The sequence below is a fragment of the Girardinichthys multiradiatus genome, chromosome 6 (genome assembly GCF_021462225.1).
Source record: "Girardinichthys multiradiatus isolate DD_20200921_A chromosome 6, DD_fGirMul_XY1, whole genome shotgun sequence".
NCBI lineage: Eukaryota > Metazoa > Chordata > Actinopteri > Cyprinodontiformes > Goodeidae > Girardinichthys > Girardinichthys multiradiatus.
Window position 1 is genome coordinate 6,070,437 of NC_061799.1, and position 15,790 is coordinate 6,086,226.

Below are 15,790 nucleotides of genomic sequence, written 5' to 3' on the forward strand. Positions count from 1 at the left end.
AATATGTATCATGAACTAAGCATAAAACCTTTTCTTTCTGATCAATCCCTTGATTTTATTCCCCCAGTTTTTATTTGACTTATTGTATGTTTTATTCATTCTTATTACCGTTCACTATTATGTTAAACTTGTTTATAAAACAATAAAACAATACAAAATATAAAAGAACCTGCTTATTACAGATACAATGAATAAACAAGTGAACATATGCTTTGTTTATTAAAGACATGCATAAATACATTCACGTTAACAAAGTTTGATTTAGAATATGAACATGTGATAATATAACATGTGATAATATAACTCAATGTACAAATACAACTCTGAGAGGTTTGTGAAAGAAAACCGATTTAGCGTAAAGCACTGGACTTTAATGAGTCACAAATCATAGGAAATACAAGTGTTTCTAAAATATACCATCAAATATGCCAAGGAAAGCCTCCTCCTCTGAGCTGTGGGTACAGAACAAAAAAGAGTGAAAAATTATTCATTAATCAGGCAACATAAAATCAATGTGATAAACCTAGAGGTCCCAGCCATGGCCTTTTAAAATCATTATTATCGGAGTTATTGACGAAACTCTTGATACTTGTTGCTGTTGGTGTACTCTCTATGACCTTATGTCATCTGCAATCTCTGGGGGTTTCACACAACCTGGTTTTAAAAAGAAACAAGGCATACTTTTTCCATGCCTTGCAGAACTTTATTAAAAGCTGTGCACATTATGCTGTTGATCTAAGAAGTTGGAGTTTTCCCTAACAGTTGACCCTCCATAACGATGTTCCCAGTGACTGTATTGGTCTGTCATGTGACCTGTTATGTAAACTATTCAGATTTCCACAGCTGTCCAGGAGCAGCCTAATTAATAGGATATAAAATGTCAGTCTTTTTTGATCACACACACTTAACTGGAACCACATTGAAATATATTGCAAGCTAAATTATTGAGTGATATCAAAATAGAAAGTAAACATGCTAGCAGAAGCCTAGTACTTCAGCAAACTGCTTCACATAAAAAACACTGACAGCAGGAACAAGGTTTGGTTTTATTGAAGACTGTAGCTGTATGGGTTGGGTCAATTACAATGCTATCGTTTCATTTTTTGTCACCCTATTTACACTATATTTTTGTCAACATAATGTGGATGATTAAAGATATTTTCATTCTAGATAAAGAACTCTTGTGTGAAAAATGTTTTCAAATGATGACTTAAAAAGTGAAAAATTCCTATTCAAACCAACATTAACCTCCTTGTTAAGTCAAGAATTAGGTGTGATTAATCACATCCAGCGCTGATAACTATCAGAAACGCAGAATAAAATATCAGTTAAACACAACTTGTCCAACAACATGAAGTAGGCTAATAGATCTAAAATAAAGCAACACATTATGCCCTGAACTGAAAAATTCAAGAACAAATTCATGGAAATCTTTCAGTGTAAAAAAGATTGCAAAGCCATTTCTAAGGCTTTGAGACATCAATGAACCACGGTGAGGGTCATTGTTAACAAATGGAGGAAACATGAAATGGTGGTGAACTTTTCTCAGGAGTGACCAACTACTCCAAGAACGCATTGACCACTCATCCAGGAAGTTACAAAAGAACCTAGAACAACATCTAAAGCACTGCAGGCCTCACATGTATCCGTTATAAGTTCAGTGTTTATGGTTAAAAGATAGGAAAGATAAACAGGGCAAAAATTGCTTCCATACGAGTGCTCCAAGGCCAAAACCACTGATGAGCAAAAGGAACTTCCTGATGATCATCCTGATGATCCTCAAGACCTTTGGGAAAATATTTTGCGGACTGACAACTTTATGGATAGTTTGCATCCCATTACACCTGGCCTAAAGCTAATACAGCATTTTAGAAAAACAGAACATAATAGGAGTGCTGGTATTATGGGGGTTGTAATGTGATGCTTTGGTTCTGCACTGATACTTCTGCACCTCGAGATCTTGCCATAACTGATTAAACCGTGAACTCTGCTCTCAGCCAAAAAATCCTGAAGGAGAATGTCAGGCCATCAGTTTGTGACCTTGACCTCAGACACACTTGTATTATGCAGCGGGACAATGATCCAAAGCACACCAGCAAGTCAATTTCTGGACAACTTAGAAAGATTAAAATGAAGGTTTTGGAGTGGCCTAGTCAAAGTCTGGACATAATAAATAGAAACAGCTTTTTGTACTGATTTCCTGGGAAATGTTCAATATCTACCTTTTATTAAGAGATGAATTGGCACTGGATGATGCATTCATTGTAGAAAAGAAATCCAACCTTCTGCTAACCTGTCCCCCCAGAGTCTGGGCTGGGAGCTTTTCAGGTGTTTTTATTGTGAGTCCATCACTGAAAATGTTTGGTCTCTGCACACAGTGAAGAACAAGAACACATTAAATGCACAACTTCCACAACTGTCAGCAATGCACCAACATGAAGCAGCAACATACAGCTTTGTGGATGCACTGTAGATTATGTTCAACGAGCAAGTCTGACAGTCATTTAGCAAACAAAAAAATGGAAGGACATGAGTTTCATGTGCACACAGATGCACACACCTTTTCATTCCAGTCCAATGTGATTCTGTTCTGTGATGTGAATGAGTGACTGACAGGACAGGGTCCAAGTTTGCTGATTTCAGGACTTGAACATGAAACACACATCAAAAGAAAGATGTTATTAAATGACAGCAATATCTCTGGTCCTCTATTGTAAATTCAGCTTTAATAAGAGACAGAACTTAATGATTTTTTTGGGCTTAACCTCAGTGGTGTAGTGAAAGTGGTCATATAGGGTTTGGCTTGTGAGCTGCTGATCAGCATGGGTGCTGATGTTGTGGCATAGCCTGTCAAAAAATATACACAAAGTAAACTTATCACAGCCAATACAATTATGGAAAGATATTCCAAAAATAACTGATGTTGTATGGTGTACAAAGACAACTACACATCTCTGTGTTAGAATAAGGCCTTATTGATCATAAAATACACAAAAAGCCATCACTAAATATAATTAAATCTACATTTCATATTGTCACCTTTCTAAAATAATGGCCTCAAGTCATTTTTTGTCATAAATAATTTTTTTTGCCTAAATCATCTCCTCATGATGTTTGCCACCTCTTGTAAAACTGTCTAAATCCTCAGTTGTGGGAATCATGCAATTCCATGTCTGTTGTATAATGGCCTATGTCAAGAGTGTGACATAGTTTTACAGGCTTTTCAAAATGGCGACTGCTTCAGGAAAAACTAAATCTACTCAGCCACTGAAGCTATTTCCATAAGTCAGGGCTCATCCCCTACTGGTAAGTGATAAGGATTACCACAACATAGGCTAGGTATTAAATATTGCATATATATTTAGTATTTTAATTCTGTCTTTCAGTCAGCATTTTTGTCCACTAAGTAGCTACATTGATGAAGCTAGCATTTAGCAAAGAGTGGAAGAGCTCCGGAACCTGTGGCTGTAACAAGTAATCGTTTTTTGTCAACTCTTTTCTTTCTTTTTAAAGATTACTTCATTAACCGTTTTTCTTTTAATATTCCACATTATAGGATTTAATTGAGAAAGATATGTAGCTTAATAAAAAGGACATACTTTTAGGAAGATGATGATATTAAATTTGACTTAAAATTTGACTCTACCTGCCATCTTGTTTTGAACATGCTGCTGCATCTGAGGCTTGAAGCTGGTTTTACATGGAGGTACTGATATCTTGCTGGCATTCAGCAAGTTTTCATCATCAAAATCTCCCCATTCATCCCATTCATTTCCCAGATCAAAGGTGACACTTGGTATTTGGACAGAGGAAGGACCTTTCTGGAAGTTCTGTTCTGACACCACAGTGGACCAGTTTAATGAAGCTGAGCAGGTTGTGCTTATCTGGTTCAGATGCTGTCTGGAGCCCAAGCCAGAGTTCAGGGTCATCCGCTTTAAAGAATCTGGAGACAAAAAAAGATTATAGTCTAATAACACTGTACTGAGTTCTAGAAAAGCTCTGTTGCAGAGATCTGTTACATTACAAGTGATTCATCATTCCCTCTTTTTCTTTTCTTGTTCATTTTCAGTTTGTAAATGTGCTGGAACTTACATTTAGCCACTTGTTATGATATGTAACCATAGCAACTAAACATAACCACAGCAACACCCTGTTGTTTACAACAAAGAGCAGCTGATTGACATCCCAAACATTGAATTAATGAATGCTGTCTACAAGAAAAGACTGAGAAGATTGTACTTTTCGTCCTTCAGTGTTTTCAGCAAGATGCTGCAGATCGTCTTTGATGTGGAGAGTGCAATCTCTTCTGCCATCATTCATTTTTCTGAATCATCTATTGGAATAGCAGCATCGGGGCAGTGACTTACAAAGCGTAGCAAAGTTAAAATGTCTGGTTCGGTTCTGGGAACTGCTCTGGAGATGATTACGTCATGGACAATGCTCATCAAAGCGTCTTCATTGAGAAGTTCTACTGTAATAAAGACTGCTACAGAACATCCCTGCCCATAGCCATCAACATTTAAAATAACTCTTTGAAGAAACATGGATAATGAGAGCTCTGCCAACATCTAATTTCCCATTGGGGTTATTAAAGTATTTCTGAATTGTATTATACAATGTAATTATAAAATACCGTATCTTGGTTGCTTAAGACAGAGTACAGTACAGTTTTCTACAATGTAGTTTTTAAAACCGTAAACCTGTTTTTCATTTCCTCATGTACTTCCTTATTTTAAATTCTTCAGTACTTTTAAACAGTGTTTATTGTTTCTTTTTGCTGGCAGCTTCCATTACTGCTTCTATTGTGCATTCACTAACAAATAAGAAGAGTTTACAAATTCCAGCTGGGTAAAATAAAGAAATAAAGAAGAAGAATAAAAATATTATTAATATTTTAGACATCTGTGTCTTGTTGAAAACATTAGAAAAAAGTACAAACAGAACATGGTTAGGATTTCCTTTCTGAATTCAGTGAATTATATAACTGCTGATGAAATATTATCATGGATAATGTCTGACAGCTTTCAGCCTTTGGGATGAAATGAATGCAGAATGACTTGAAGTTTAAGTTTGGTGTAAATAGGCAGCATAGCTCTAGTCTGAGCCAGGACTGTAACAAACTGCCCCCTTCAAATCTGAACAAGGTGATGTTTATCAAACCCAAGCAGCTATTGCTGTGTTAATTTAGACGTTTTGAATATGAAATGACTTTAGACACCTTGGTACATAATATCAAGGAGGGAAATTATAAAACAGTCCTGATCAAAATATAATGACCAGAGAAGAAATTACAGGACTTCTCATTCTGTACTGGTGGATCATAAGTTTAGCTTCAAAACGTAAAACGAAATTACAAGAGCAAGAAACAAAACAAACAGAATAAAGCAATTACTAAAAACTGCATTAAAAATCTGCTCAGGCTGTTCATTAACTGATCAAAAGTTTAAGACCATAGTGCATAAATCTGGATTTCATGTAGTTTTCTGTCAGGCATTCACACAGTCATAACTACCTAGTTATTTTCAAAGGAATAATTATTTTTCTCAAGCCATTTAAAACTGACCTGAATCAATGACACATAAACTGTTTCCTAAACTGTAAGTGAATATTTAGCATAGACCCAATTAGCAATTACTACATTGGATACCATTTCTTTATTTGCATTTATAAAAAGGACCAGGGACAGCACAATTGATTAATTAAAAAAAGTATTCTAGCAGTAACAAGCTGATTCCCAAAGAGCTATTTAAAGAAAACCTCAGCCACATTAGATGATCAGCTGCAGATCGATGCATCTCTCATGTTCTGTGTCAAAAGGTTCGAGGAGTTTAAAATAATCTTATTGCTACAGCTTGGTTACCTCCTCTGTCAAGATCATCCAGACAAACTACGTTGGGCAGCTGAGAACAGTCTTCAGCTGTCAGGTCAGCATCTGCAGGTTTACACCTATTTTCTGCATGCCTGTGCATCAGATAAAACAAGAAAAATATTAAACATGCTATGATTGTTTTAAGATTCATCTAGTCACACCTTTTCTCCAAAAAGTACTAGAAAATCTTAGGGATCATTTCTTAGCGTTGTCAAAAATAAAATGAGAATACCTGATTTGAAAAGAACAACTACAAGTGTAAATTTGCTCGAGCTGCAGAATGGGAAAACAGAAATTTCTATAAAAGCAGCAAAGAGTTGGAGACCCATACCTATCATAAGAAAGCTGCAAAATGTTGGTTAATAGATCAACAAACTTGTCCTCACAATGAATGAGTGAATGAAAGAGGGAAGGAATGAATTAATGAATGAATTAAATGTAAATACCGGGATACAATTGGAAGCATTTCTTTGGGTCTGTAAGCAAACTTCTGCATGTTGACAGACAAAGGCTCTTCACTCATTTTAATCTGAGGAACACAGAACATGAAACATACAAACACATGAAGTGAATCTGTTAGAATAAACTTACTATTTTACATGTAAAGACATTTGATCTAACACACATACAAAATGTTTGACAGAATAATCTTTTAAATGTAAATGTTTTATTTAATCATTCTGATAAGAAATTAAAGTGAAATATAATTGTACTCAGTTTTAGAAAAGCGCTGTTGCAGAGATCTGTTAGCAGGAAGATTAGCGAGGAGTCAACACATCTTTCATTCTTTCCTCTTTTTCTTTACTTGACAATTTTCAAGTTGTAAACATTTTGTAACTGACATGTAGACACTTGTTATGATGAGTACCCATAGTAACTAATGCATAACCATAGTAACGGCTTGTTGTTTACAACAGAGCAGCTGATTGTCATCCCAAAAGCTCAGGTAATGAATGCTGTCTACAAGAAGGGACAGGGCAGACTGTACTTCTTGAGGAAGCATAGGACCTTTGGTGTTTGCAGCAAGATGCTGCAGATTTGCCAGGTAATCTGTTATGTGTTGACACAACACTTGGATTTTACATTTTTAGACCTGGATTAGTCATAGGCCATCATTAAGATGCTTAAAAAAGTTAATATTGATAGAAAAACATAACTTTGAAAACCTACCAGTATAAATACTGGACTAAAAGTAAAACAGTTGATTTCCAAACTCTGCAAGGTGATCAAAAAGACCAGCAGGCTTTGGAAAAACTACAACAAAGCCTAGCACTAAGTATAAAGCAAATGGGGTAACTCAAGACCCTTACATAGAACTGTGCTAAGACTAGTGTGTGAGAAGAATACAATTTAGGCTGAGAAAGAATGCACAAATCCTCTCGTTTACCTTAAGCCGTTTAACAGGGGTATGTGCAAGTATGTCAGACCTGCTCCTCAAATCCTCCAAGTAAGAGGAGAAGCTGGATTCATGGTTTGCTGACCTTTTCTGTCCAAAAGCAACACCTACTTTACCTAAAGAAGAATAGCAAGGGGTTAACACAAAACTGACTAAAGGAAACTTGTAGATCACTGCAAAGATTGGCACATAAACCTGCAAAAATAAATTATTCTACTCACAACAGTCATGAGCACAAAGACTCTTGTTCTTGCAGAAATGATAGCACTGTCTTTTACTGGCTGAATCTGATTGTACATGGAGAAAAAAGTCAGCTTTTTGGCTACATGTTACACTGAAATCAACATAACAATTTTACCTTGTGGTATCAAATAAAATCACTATAATCAAACTACTTTATATTACCTTGCTCTTTTGCAGATGAGGCATTTTCTCTTTGAGTTGTAGCACATTGTCCAGACTGCGGTTTCAGAGCAAAGTGAGGCGGTCTCTGTCCAATAGGAATATCTGTTATGTTCTGTGGAGCTTCAGTCCCAAACGTTTTGGCTGCAGAGTAGTACACAGGAAACTTCAGCTGGATGTCCAGCCCCACTGCAAAGAAAGAGAAGGTCAAGTTTAACAAGCACTAAAAATTCTGTGGTTTTGATGAACATCAGCATTCAACAAAGAGAAAAGAAAGAAATGTAACTTTTCCTGACTTATATATAAGTTATTGGATTTAGTTATTCTACTAATACTTTATATAGACAAGGATAAATTTAATCATCTGTCACTACAAGAGCATAACAACAATTCAATGTATCACCAGTGAGTTAAGTAGATCAACTATTTCCTACAGAATAAATACATTCACATTAAAGATATAATTTTTATCGGTTTTCAGTGTGAAATAAAGCTACTGCAATTTACAGTATATTAAGCCATATAAACTGTCAACAAGGTATATTTCCTGTCCCTCTGATATGTGCAGGAAAGAAGATAATTATACAAATGTACACAAAGATATTTCCACAGTTTACCATATTCTGAGCTGATGAGATTGACACTGATATCATTTCCTTTCGAAGTTTTTGGCACATCTATTTTTTTTGTCCAGCAACCACACTTCAAAAGCAATGAGTCCCTGACAAATAGACATGAAAATACTCATCTTAAACCAGCTTAAGTCTTGCTTAAACTCCTGTTCTGTTGTAGTGCCTCTATTAAAAACATTTGTAAGCAATGTGTGAGTCACAGACAGCATTTCTCACGTGAGTTTCTGTAGAAAAACTAGACCGTTTTCTGAGTTGCCGATGATCAGAGAGACATAGTGATGGTCTGGAGCTGTTCTCCTGGACAGTAGCTGAGCTTGGTTTAGTAAGGTCACCTTTACCACAATCTCAGCTGTGGCACTGCTGTACCTGGGCAGCTACAAAAAACAAGCAGTTCAAAAATAGAAGAGCAGGACTAAAAGAGGCTTAGTTGATTGGTGTGGAATGGAAAGCTGTTCTGAAGTAATCAAAATGAATATTCGTATAAAACAAAAGGAAACTGGGTACAGCAGAACGTTTTCCATTTACCGTAGTATAAAATAATTGGTTATTTTATTTGCTTTCCCAGCCTAAAAGTCTTATTTACACCAAACTAATAACTGGAGCTCAAATCAAGTGAGTTCAGCATCTTCTGGTTGCAAGTAGAAAACCAGTGGGATTTGGCATTTGTTTTGGTGCTAACTGCTACTACAAACACAGGCCGAAAGTAATATGTGTTCAAACACTAAAGTAATGTGTTCACAAATAGCCATCCATCAGTGATAATAAATCCCATTAACATTTTACAGCAGCAGTTTTCACTGCATTCTATATGTGCAGCAGCCATATTGAATACTAAACTTGGGGCTGCTAGGCAAGCTCAATTTTTCCGGTCAGAATTCCGACTTGAGTGGCTGTTAATGGTGTATTTCTGACTGGGATCCTGGAAAGCCTGGCTTCAGAGTAAAATGAGAATGATCCATAGCTTAATTCTACAACTTTCTTTGTCTTTGCTAAAGTGAATGAAGAGAATTTATAAAAAAGTTCAGTGTGTTAATGAAATGGTATAGAAACGTTTTGACAGGAAACCATCAAAGACTGAAAATGATTAAACCTAATGATAAATACAAAGGTGCTTTTCTGACTCTTGTTTGCTGTGACGCTCACCTGCTCCAGGTTAATGTCGTACTTTGGGAGATGTACAACAGATTCTCTGATTTGGTTTCCAAATGGTGGATGGCGGTTAAGAATCTGCATAGGGACAAAAAAGGTTATTAGCAAAAACACGTTTTATGACTAAAATAACAAGTGAAAGAGCCGTATTATCAGCAGTCACTACACTTATATCAGAATGTGGTATTTCTACAAACACAAAACAGCCTTATGAATCTTTCTGTGTATTGTTCTCAAAGGATGTTTCCAGTAAAAACATTAGAGTGCTGACCAGCTCCAGCTCTCTGGGGTTGGTTTGCTCTATTTTGCTGAGACTGGTGAGTCCAGCATTCACCATCGCAGTTGACAGAGTCAGACCTGAAACCGAGTGTATTACAATCAAATTAGCTAACAGAAAAAAAGTTAAGAATTTAGAAATTTAGGCAGAAAAAAAACAAGTGTAAAAAACCCCACCCAAGCCTTATTTCAATATTGTAATGTTAAATGTTGCTGTTTTATGATGTAAGGAGTGGCAATGCACTGACCTATCTTCTCTATCTGTTTGGAAACATAGGGTGAGTTTTCCCAAAGCTTAGCTCTAAAGCATTTAGCCAAGATCAGGGAGTTAAGCACAGCACAAAACCCAGTCTTAGGTTGTTGACTAAGAAACTCCGACAGACCTGTTGAGAAAAAAAATACAAGCTAAGTCATAAAAAAGGGTACCGCAAAAAACTCTTGACTTTTTGTCATTTTTTGTAAAACTCACATTTACTAATGCGCATGCCGATTCTGAAGATCTTTGCTGTCTCTTGTGTAAGACCAAAGTCTTGTATTGAGATACAGCTCAATTGAGCCTGAATCAAGCTACAAGACAAACGTGGATCAGAACCATCAAAGTTCCTAAGAACAGGTTTATCCAATATTATACCGAACACACCTACCAGTTCACCTTCATCTCACTGGTTTTGATCTTTCCCTCAAGAGGAAATCTGAAAGAATACATGGACATATAAATGAAAAATCCTTGTTTCTAATACTACCAGCAATGAATCTGTTAACTAAAAGAAAAGCATGTTTCTATGCGATACTTGATAATCATAAAAAATGTGTCTGACCTGATGGTGGTCCTGTTCCTGTCTCTGTTTAGAGTGTTCAGCGGTCTCTTCTCATTTACTCTCAACTGAATGTCCCTGAACTCCTTGCTCTTTGACACCAGGTCAACCTGCAAACAAACAGCCAAACGGTTTTTATCTGGATTCATTTTTGTGTTGCACCCTAATAATAAAAATGCTCGCTTAAGTTATTTGCACTAACAGAAGTCGTATTTCCAGCCTAATGCCACAGAATGTGGATTTTGTAAAGAAAACTTTTACTATAGCATCGAGAGCCTACCAGGTCAGGCAGGGTTTCAGTGCCAGTTATTTTGCTGAACAGCTGCATTGTTTCAAAGGCAACACAATACCTTGCCATCAACCTGCCAGCTTCTGTAGAAATAAAACAACGTCTCCAAGTAAAAATAGAAACTTCTTTCCAACCACTGACTAAGTTAAAACTTAATGCTTCTCTACCTGTGGCTTTGACGTTAATATCCTCATCCATACTGATCAAATCAACAGACGACAGAGAGTTGAGGTTCTTCAGACACAGTTCTAAAGAAGACAGAATAATCAAAGTTTACCTTGAGTAGAGGAATGCTGTTACCCGTTTGCTAATGATGGTGCATTTTACAGTTTACATGTATTTGCAAGGAATGATCAGTTAGCGCCCACCTTGCAATTTTGCTTCAATACCATATCTGTCTAAGTTGGCAGAGAAACCTGAGTAGAAAGTGAGGACATAAAGGAATAAACAGAGGGTCACAGAGACACTGTCTCCTAAAAAACATTTACACCTTTCTTTATTGTCCTAATAAAACCACAAATATCAACATATTTAATTGGGATTTTATGTGACTGACCAGCAAAATCTTGTGCATAATTGTGAAGTGAACAAAGTTTTTAACATTTTGTAAATCTGAAAAGTCTGGTATGTATTTATATGCAACCACTTTATCCCAGCAAGTACAGCTGCAAGTCTTTTGGGGTATGTCTCAAGAAACTTAGAGACTGATTTTATTTTCCTGTTTCCTGTTCTTTGCAAAATAGCTCACAATCATTCAGATTGGATGGAGAGTGTCTGTAAACATTAGTTTTCCAGTCTTGTCACAGATTCTCAATTGGCTTTTGGTTGACTTTGACTGGGCCATTAAGACATGAATACACATTGATCTAATGGCTTCCATCTTGCCACTCATCCATAAAAGCCAGATTTTTGGAGTGACAAACTAGATCTCATTTTGACAGATTCTCCCACATGTGCTGAAGAACCCTGCAGCTACTCCAGAGTTACCATGACCACTTGGCTGTTTCTCTGATTAATGCTCCCCTTGCCTGGCCTGCCAGTTTAGGTGGATGACAATGTCTTGGTGGGTTTGTAGTTGTGCCTTCTATTTTCCAGGTCCAGATGATGGCTTGAACAGAGTTCTGTGAGATGCACAAAGCTTGGGATACTGTTCTACAACCTAAACCTGCTTTAAACTTCTACACAATGTTCTCCCTGACCTATCTGTTGTGTTCCTTGGTCTTCATGACGCTGTTTGCTCTCTAATGTCCTCTAACAAACCTCAGAGGCCTCCACAGAACAGTTGGATTAATAATGAGATTACAGGTTAATAGGGTCTCTTCTGAAGTCGGTTCCCTGGACTGAATTGTGTTTAATGTTATTACTGTAGATGTGGATGAATACAAATGCACACCTAATTTGTCAGATTTTAATTGCAAAAAAGTTGGACTGTCTTGATTTTATTCTTCTACATATTATGCGCAACTTTGTGTTGGTCCATCTCATAAAGTACCAATAGAATACATTATAGTTTGTGGATTGAATGTGACAAAATGGATGTCTATACAGAACACTGTGAAAGTTGAAGTTTGATTTGAATTTGGGGGCTCACCATAGTGTGATGGGTTCTTGATGGCTCTGATGTAGAGGAAGGTGGACCGTATCCAGTCTAGAGCCATGTTGACATCACTGATGGTTTGGAGAACAATCTCAGCGTTCAGGTGCTCCATCAGGTGACTGTGTAAGCTAGAGGAGCACAGTGTATTGTTACCTCGTCTTAGTATTATTGTGAGAATGCTTCAGAAGGAAAGAATACGAGAAGCGAAAAAAGAGGGGTGTTGGTTATAAACAAGCAGCTCTTTGTCCTACCTGCTCTCAATGATCTCCATCCCATTCATTAGTTTCATGTACTTTTCTCTGGTTTGAACCTTGGTCATGATCACAGCTGTTGCTGATGTATCAAACTGGGGGATTGAAATGCAGTGAGAGAGAAGGTATAAAACCTAAATGTGTTTTTGGAAAAAAACAGTGGCCAGTCAGTCATCAGTCATTTTCTACCGCTTATTCCATAGTGGGTCACGGGGGAGCTGGAGCCTATCTCCAGCAGTCTATGGGCGAGAGGCGGGGTACACCCTGGACAAGTCACCAGTCCATCGCAGGGCAACACACAAACAACCATGCACACACTCATTCATACACCTAAGGGCAATTTAGATTGACCAATTAACCTAACAGGAATGTCTTTGGACTGTGGGAGGAAGCCGAAGTACCCGGTGAGAACCCAAAAGAAAATATGTATTGGCGAAAATCAGAATCGGCAGGTCAGGCTTTTTAAAGATCAGTAATTGGTGATTGGCCAGAAAACTGCAATCTGTGCAACCCTAATTTGATCCCCTACAAACAAGTCAGGATTCTGTCTACCTACTTCTACCAACTGCGCCACCGTGGAGCCCTCACATTACACTGGCAATAAAAAAAAAATAGAAAGTGTCTCAAAACTGTGTTCCTACCTGAGGCCGCCCAGCCCGGCCTATCATCTGCAGGATGTCAGCCTCACTGTACTCTTCACAGGAGCCGGCAACATACTGCGTTGTTGACTTGATCACAACCAGGTGAGCAGGAAGGTTTACCCCCATAGCCAGAGTCCGAGTTGTAACTGGGACATCAGAAACAACCAGACACAGTTTACAGTTGCTCCCTCCCCATGTTAGGTTCACTGTTTAAATTGTTCAATAAAACTACGGTACTTAAACTATTAACACAAACAAAAGAAACGAAAATATATTTAAACAAGGATTTTATCCAAATTCAACACTAAATCCTATTTTCAACAGCTACTGTAATCTCAGAATTATTCAAACCCCTAAATAAAATTCTTCATAATCCTGAGACCACACCCAATTGGCAAATCAGGTGTGGTCTCAGGCATACCTGAGGCAAAAATCAAAGGCTTCATTGGTTTCAGAAGAAGACCTGGAAGATTCTAGACTGACTATTCAATTCAGTTTATTTATATAGTGCCAATTCACAACATGTTTTCTCAAGGCACTTTACAAAGTCAGTTCAATCGAATCATACAGATTTCAAGTCTGGTACATACATTACAATTAATCCTAACTATCAAACAGTGCAGTCGGATTCAGTTTATCATTCAAATTGGTTTAATAGTTTTTCTATCCAAGGAAATCCAGCAGATTTCATTGAGTCAGTGACGTGCAGCAGTCACTCCTCCTGGATAAGCTTGTAGCGAAAGTGGACAGTCGCTTGCGTTGACTTTGCACCATTCCCTCATACTGAGCATGCATGTAGCAACAGAGGAGAGGAAAAACTCCCTTTTAACAGGAAACTTTCAGCAGAACCAGAATCAGAGCGAGTGGCCATCTGCCACGACCGAATGCGGCTTTGACTACTGCTGACATAAACTATCTGGAGGCGTTTGGCTGTGAGACGTATGCTGAAATTCCCCAGGAACGCCACCAGACAGTAGTGTCTGGTTATATGCATTATGTTTGCAGTGGGTCATAACAGCAAAAGAGAGCTCTACTAAGAACTACAGATGCTTGTCATGAAGGGGCTGAATACGTTTGAAAATGCAGTAGAAATTACATGTGTCGGCTTGTATTTCATTTGGAGAAACCACTTGTAATACTGATTGTGTTAAGCTATTTAAACTGTTCTTGTTTGATTTGTTTACTGCAAACAGCTGCTGGTTTGCATATTTTGCCAATAAACCTCTTTTGTAGTGGGGGTTGAACAGTTTTAGGTGTACCTTTAAAAATATATCAACATACTGCAGTTTTCTCGTGTTTTTGTAGAGGCACGATCGAAGTTTGTGGTCTAAGTAATAACATATCTGCCCTCTGTGCAGAACAAAGAGCTAAATTAAATTGTATAACTCCTATGAAAATATTATAACACTGTGTAGCTTGATGCGTCTATCAGAGCAGATAATCTGTTATTCATCTTCTGGTCATTTCCTGTTATAGTTATCTTCCAAAGCCTCCTAAAACCTTTTCTTAGTCATAATAATAAAAAAGTTTTTTCCAAAGCCCTTCATGTTTGGTCTCACATAGGACAGGCAGGTCTCCCAGGGTAAAGGCCTCTTCTACCAGCTTCCTGTCAGACATGTCAACACCTGCATGGTGGTAACCAACTCCTAACATCATCAGATCTGGGCCCCAAGCAAAACACAAAATAGTTAATAATTATTAAGCAACACACTTTTTGTGCAGTTCACTGTACTAATCAAACAGGCCAATGGTCGGATGAATCAAGCATTACAAATATACTGTAAAAATATTAATACCTATCAAACGTTTTAGTGTTTTATGGGATTACAATCACAAACTCAGATGTACTTTATCTTATGGCAAATTTATAAGACAGACTAACACTAAATTGCACATAATTGTCAAGTGAAAGGAAAAGGACATATGGATTTCAACATTTTTCAGAAATAAAAATCTGAAATGTTCAAGTCAGCCCTACTTACTTCAAAATCCAGAAAAAGCATTTGACCTTAATTAACCAATCAGAGAAAACAGTCCACCTGTAATCTGAATATAAATGCAGATGATCTGTGAAGGTATCAGATGTTTGTTAGAGAACATTTGTGAACAAACAGCATCATGAAGAACACAGCAGACAGGTCAGGGAGAACGCTGTGGAGATGTTTAAAGCAGGCTTAGGTTGTAGAAGAATCCTAAGCTTTGAACATCTTAATGACCACTGTTCAAGCCATTATCTGAAAATAGAACAGTATGCCATAGCTGCAAACTTACCAGGACACGACAGTTCAACTAAACTGACAGGGTGGACAAACAGAGCAATAATCAGAAAAGCAGCCAAGAGGCCTGTAGAAACTCTGGAGGAGCTGCTGAGATCCTTGTAAAAAGGCAAGTTTATCAGTTGTTCACTTCAAACATCTGGTCAAAGCCCAAACCTAAATCCAACTGAGAATCTGTTGCAAGACTTGAAACTTGA

General features: G+C 37.4%; 1 protein-coding gene across 3 annotated transcripts in view; it reads right to left on the bottom strand.

The window, feature by feature from the left end:
- Window positions 1-349: 349 nt before the first annotated feature.
- Window positions 350-15,790, bottom strand: part of hfm1 (helicase for meiosis 1) — a 30,476-nt gene continuing 15,035 nt past the window's right edge. For all 3 annotated transcript variants that reach the window (XM_047367269.1, XM_047367268.1, XM_047367267.1), the window contains exons 15-39: window positions 14,877-14,978; window positions 13,318-13,463; window positions 12,677-12,771; window positions 12,420-12,553; window positions 11,197-11,244; window positions 10,996-11,076; window positions 10,820-10,911; window positions 10,543-10,649; window positions 10,369-10,416; window positions 10,194-10,291; window positions 9,973-10,107; window positions 9,720-9,805; window positions 9,443-9,526; window positions 8,516-8,673; window positions 8,285-8,388; window positions 7,671-7,856; window positions 7,487-7,552; window positions 7,257-7,381; window positions 6,316-6,398; window positions 5,861-5,961; window positions 3,647-3,943; window positions 2,766-2,847; window positions 2,561-2,645; window positions 2,223-2,368; window positions 350-452 (exon numbers count right to left, since the gene is read on the bottom strand). In XM_047367269.1, the coding sequence (XP_047223225.1) occupies window positions 407-452; window positions 2,223-2,368; window positions 2,561-2,645; window positions 2,766-2,847; window positions 3,647-3,943; window positions 5,861-5,961; window positions 6,316-6,398; window positions 7,257-7,381; window positions 7,487-7,552; window positions 7,671-7,856; window positions 8,285-8,388; window positions 8,516-8,673; window positions 9,443-9,526; window positions 9,720-9,805; window positions 9,973-10,107; window positions 10,194-10,291; window positions 10,369-10,416; window positions 10,543-10,649; window positions 10,820-10,911; window positions 10,996-11,076; window positions 11,197-11,244; window positions 12,420-12,553; window positions 12,677-12,771; window positions 13,318-13,463; window positions 14,877-14,978 (2,735 nt within the window). In that variant the 3' untranslated portion in view covers window positions 350-406. The remainder of the gene's footprint in view (window positions 453-2,222; window positions 2,369-2,560; window positions 2,646-2,765; window positions 2,848-3,646; window positions 3,944-5,860; window positions 5,962-6,315; window positions 6,399-7,256; window positions 7,382-7,486; window positions 7,553-7,670; window positions 7,857-8,284; window positions 8,389-8,515; window positions 8,674-9,442; window positions 9,527-9,719; window positions 9,806-9,972; window positions 10,108-10,193; window positions 10,292-10,368; window positions 10,417-10,542; window positions 10,650-10,819; window positions 10,912-10,995; window positions 11,077-11,196; window positions 11,245-12,419; window positions 12,554-12,676; window positions 12,772-13,317; window positions 13,464-14,876; window positions 14,979-15,790) is intronic.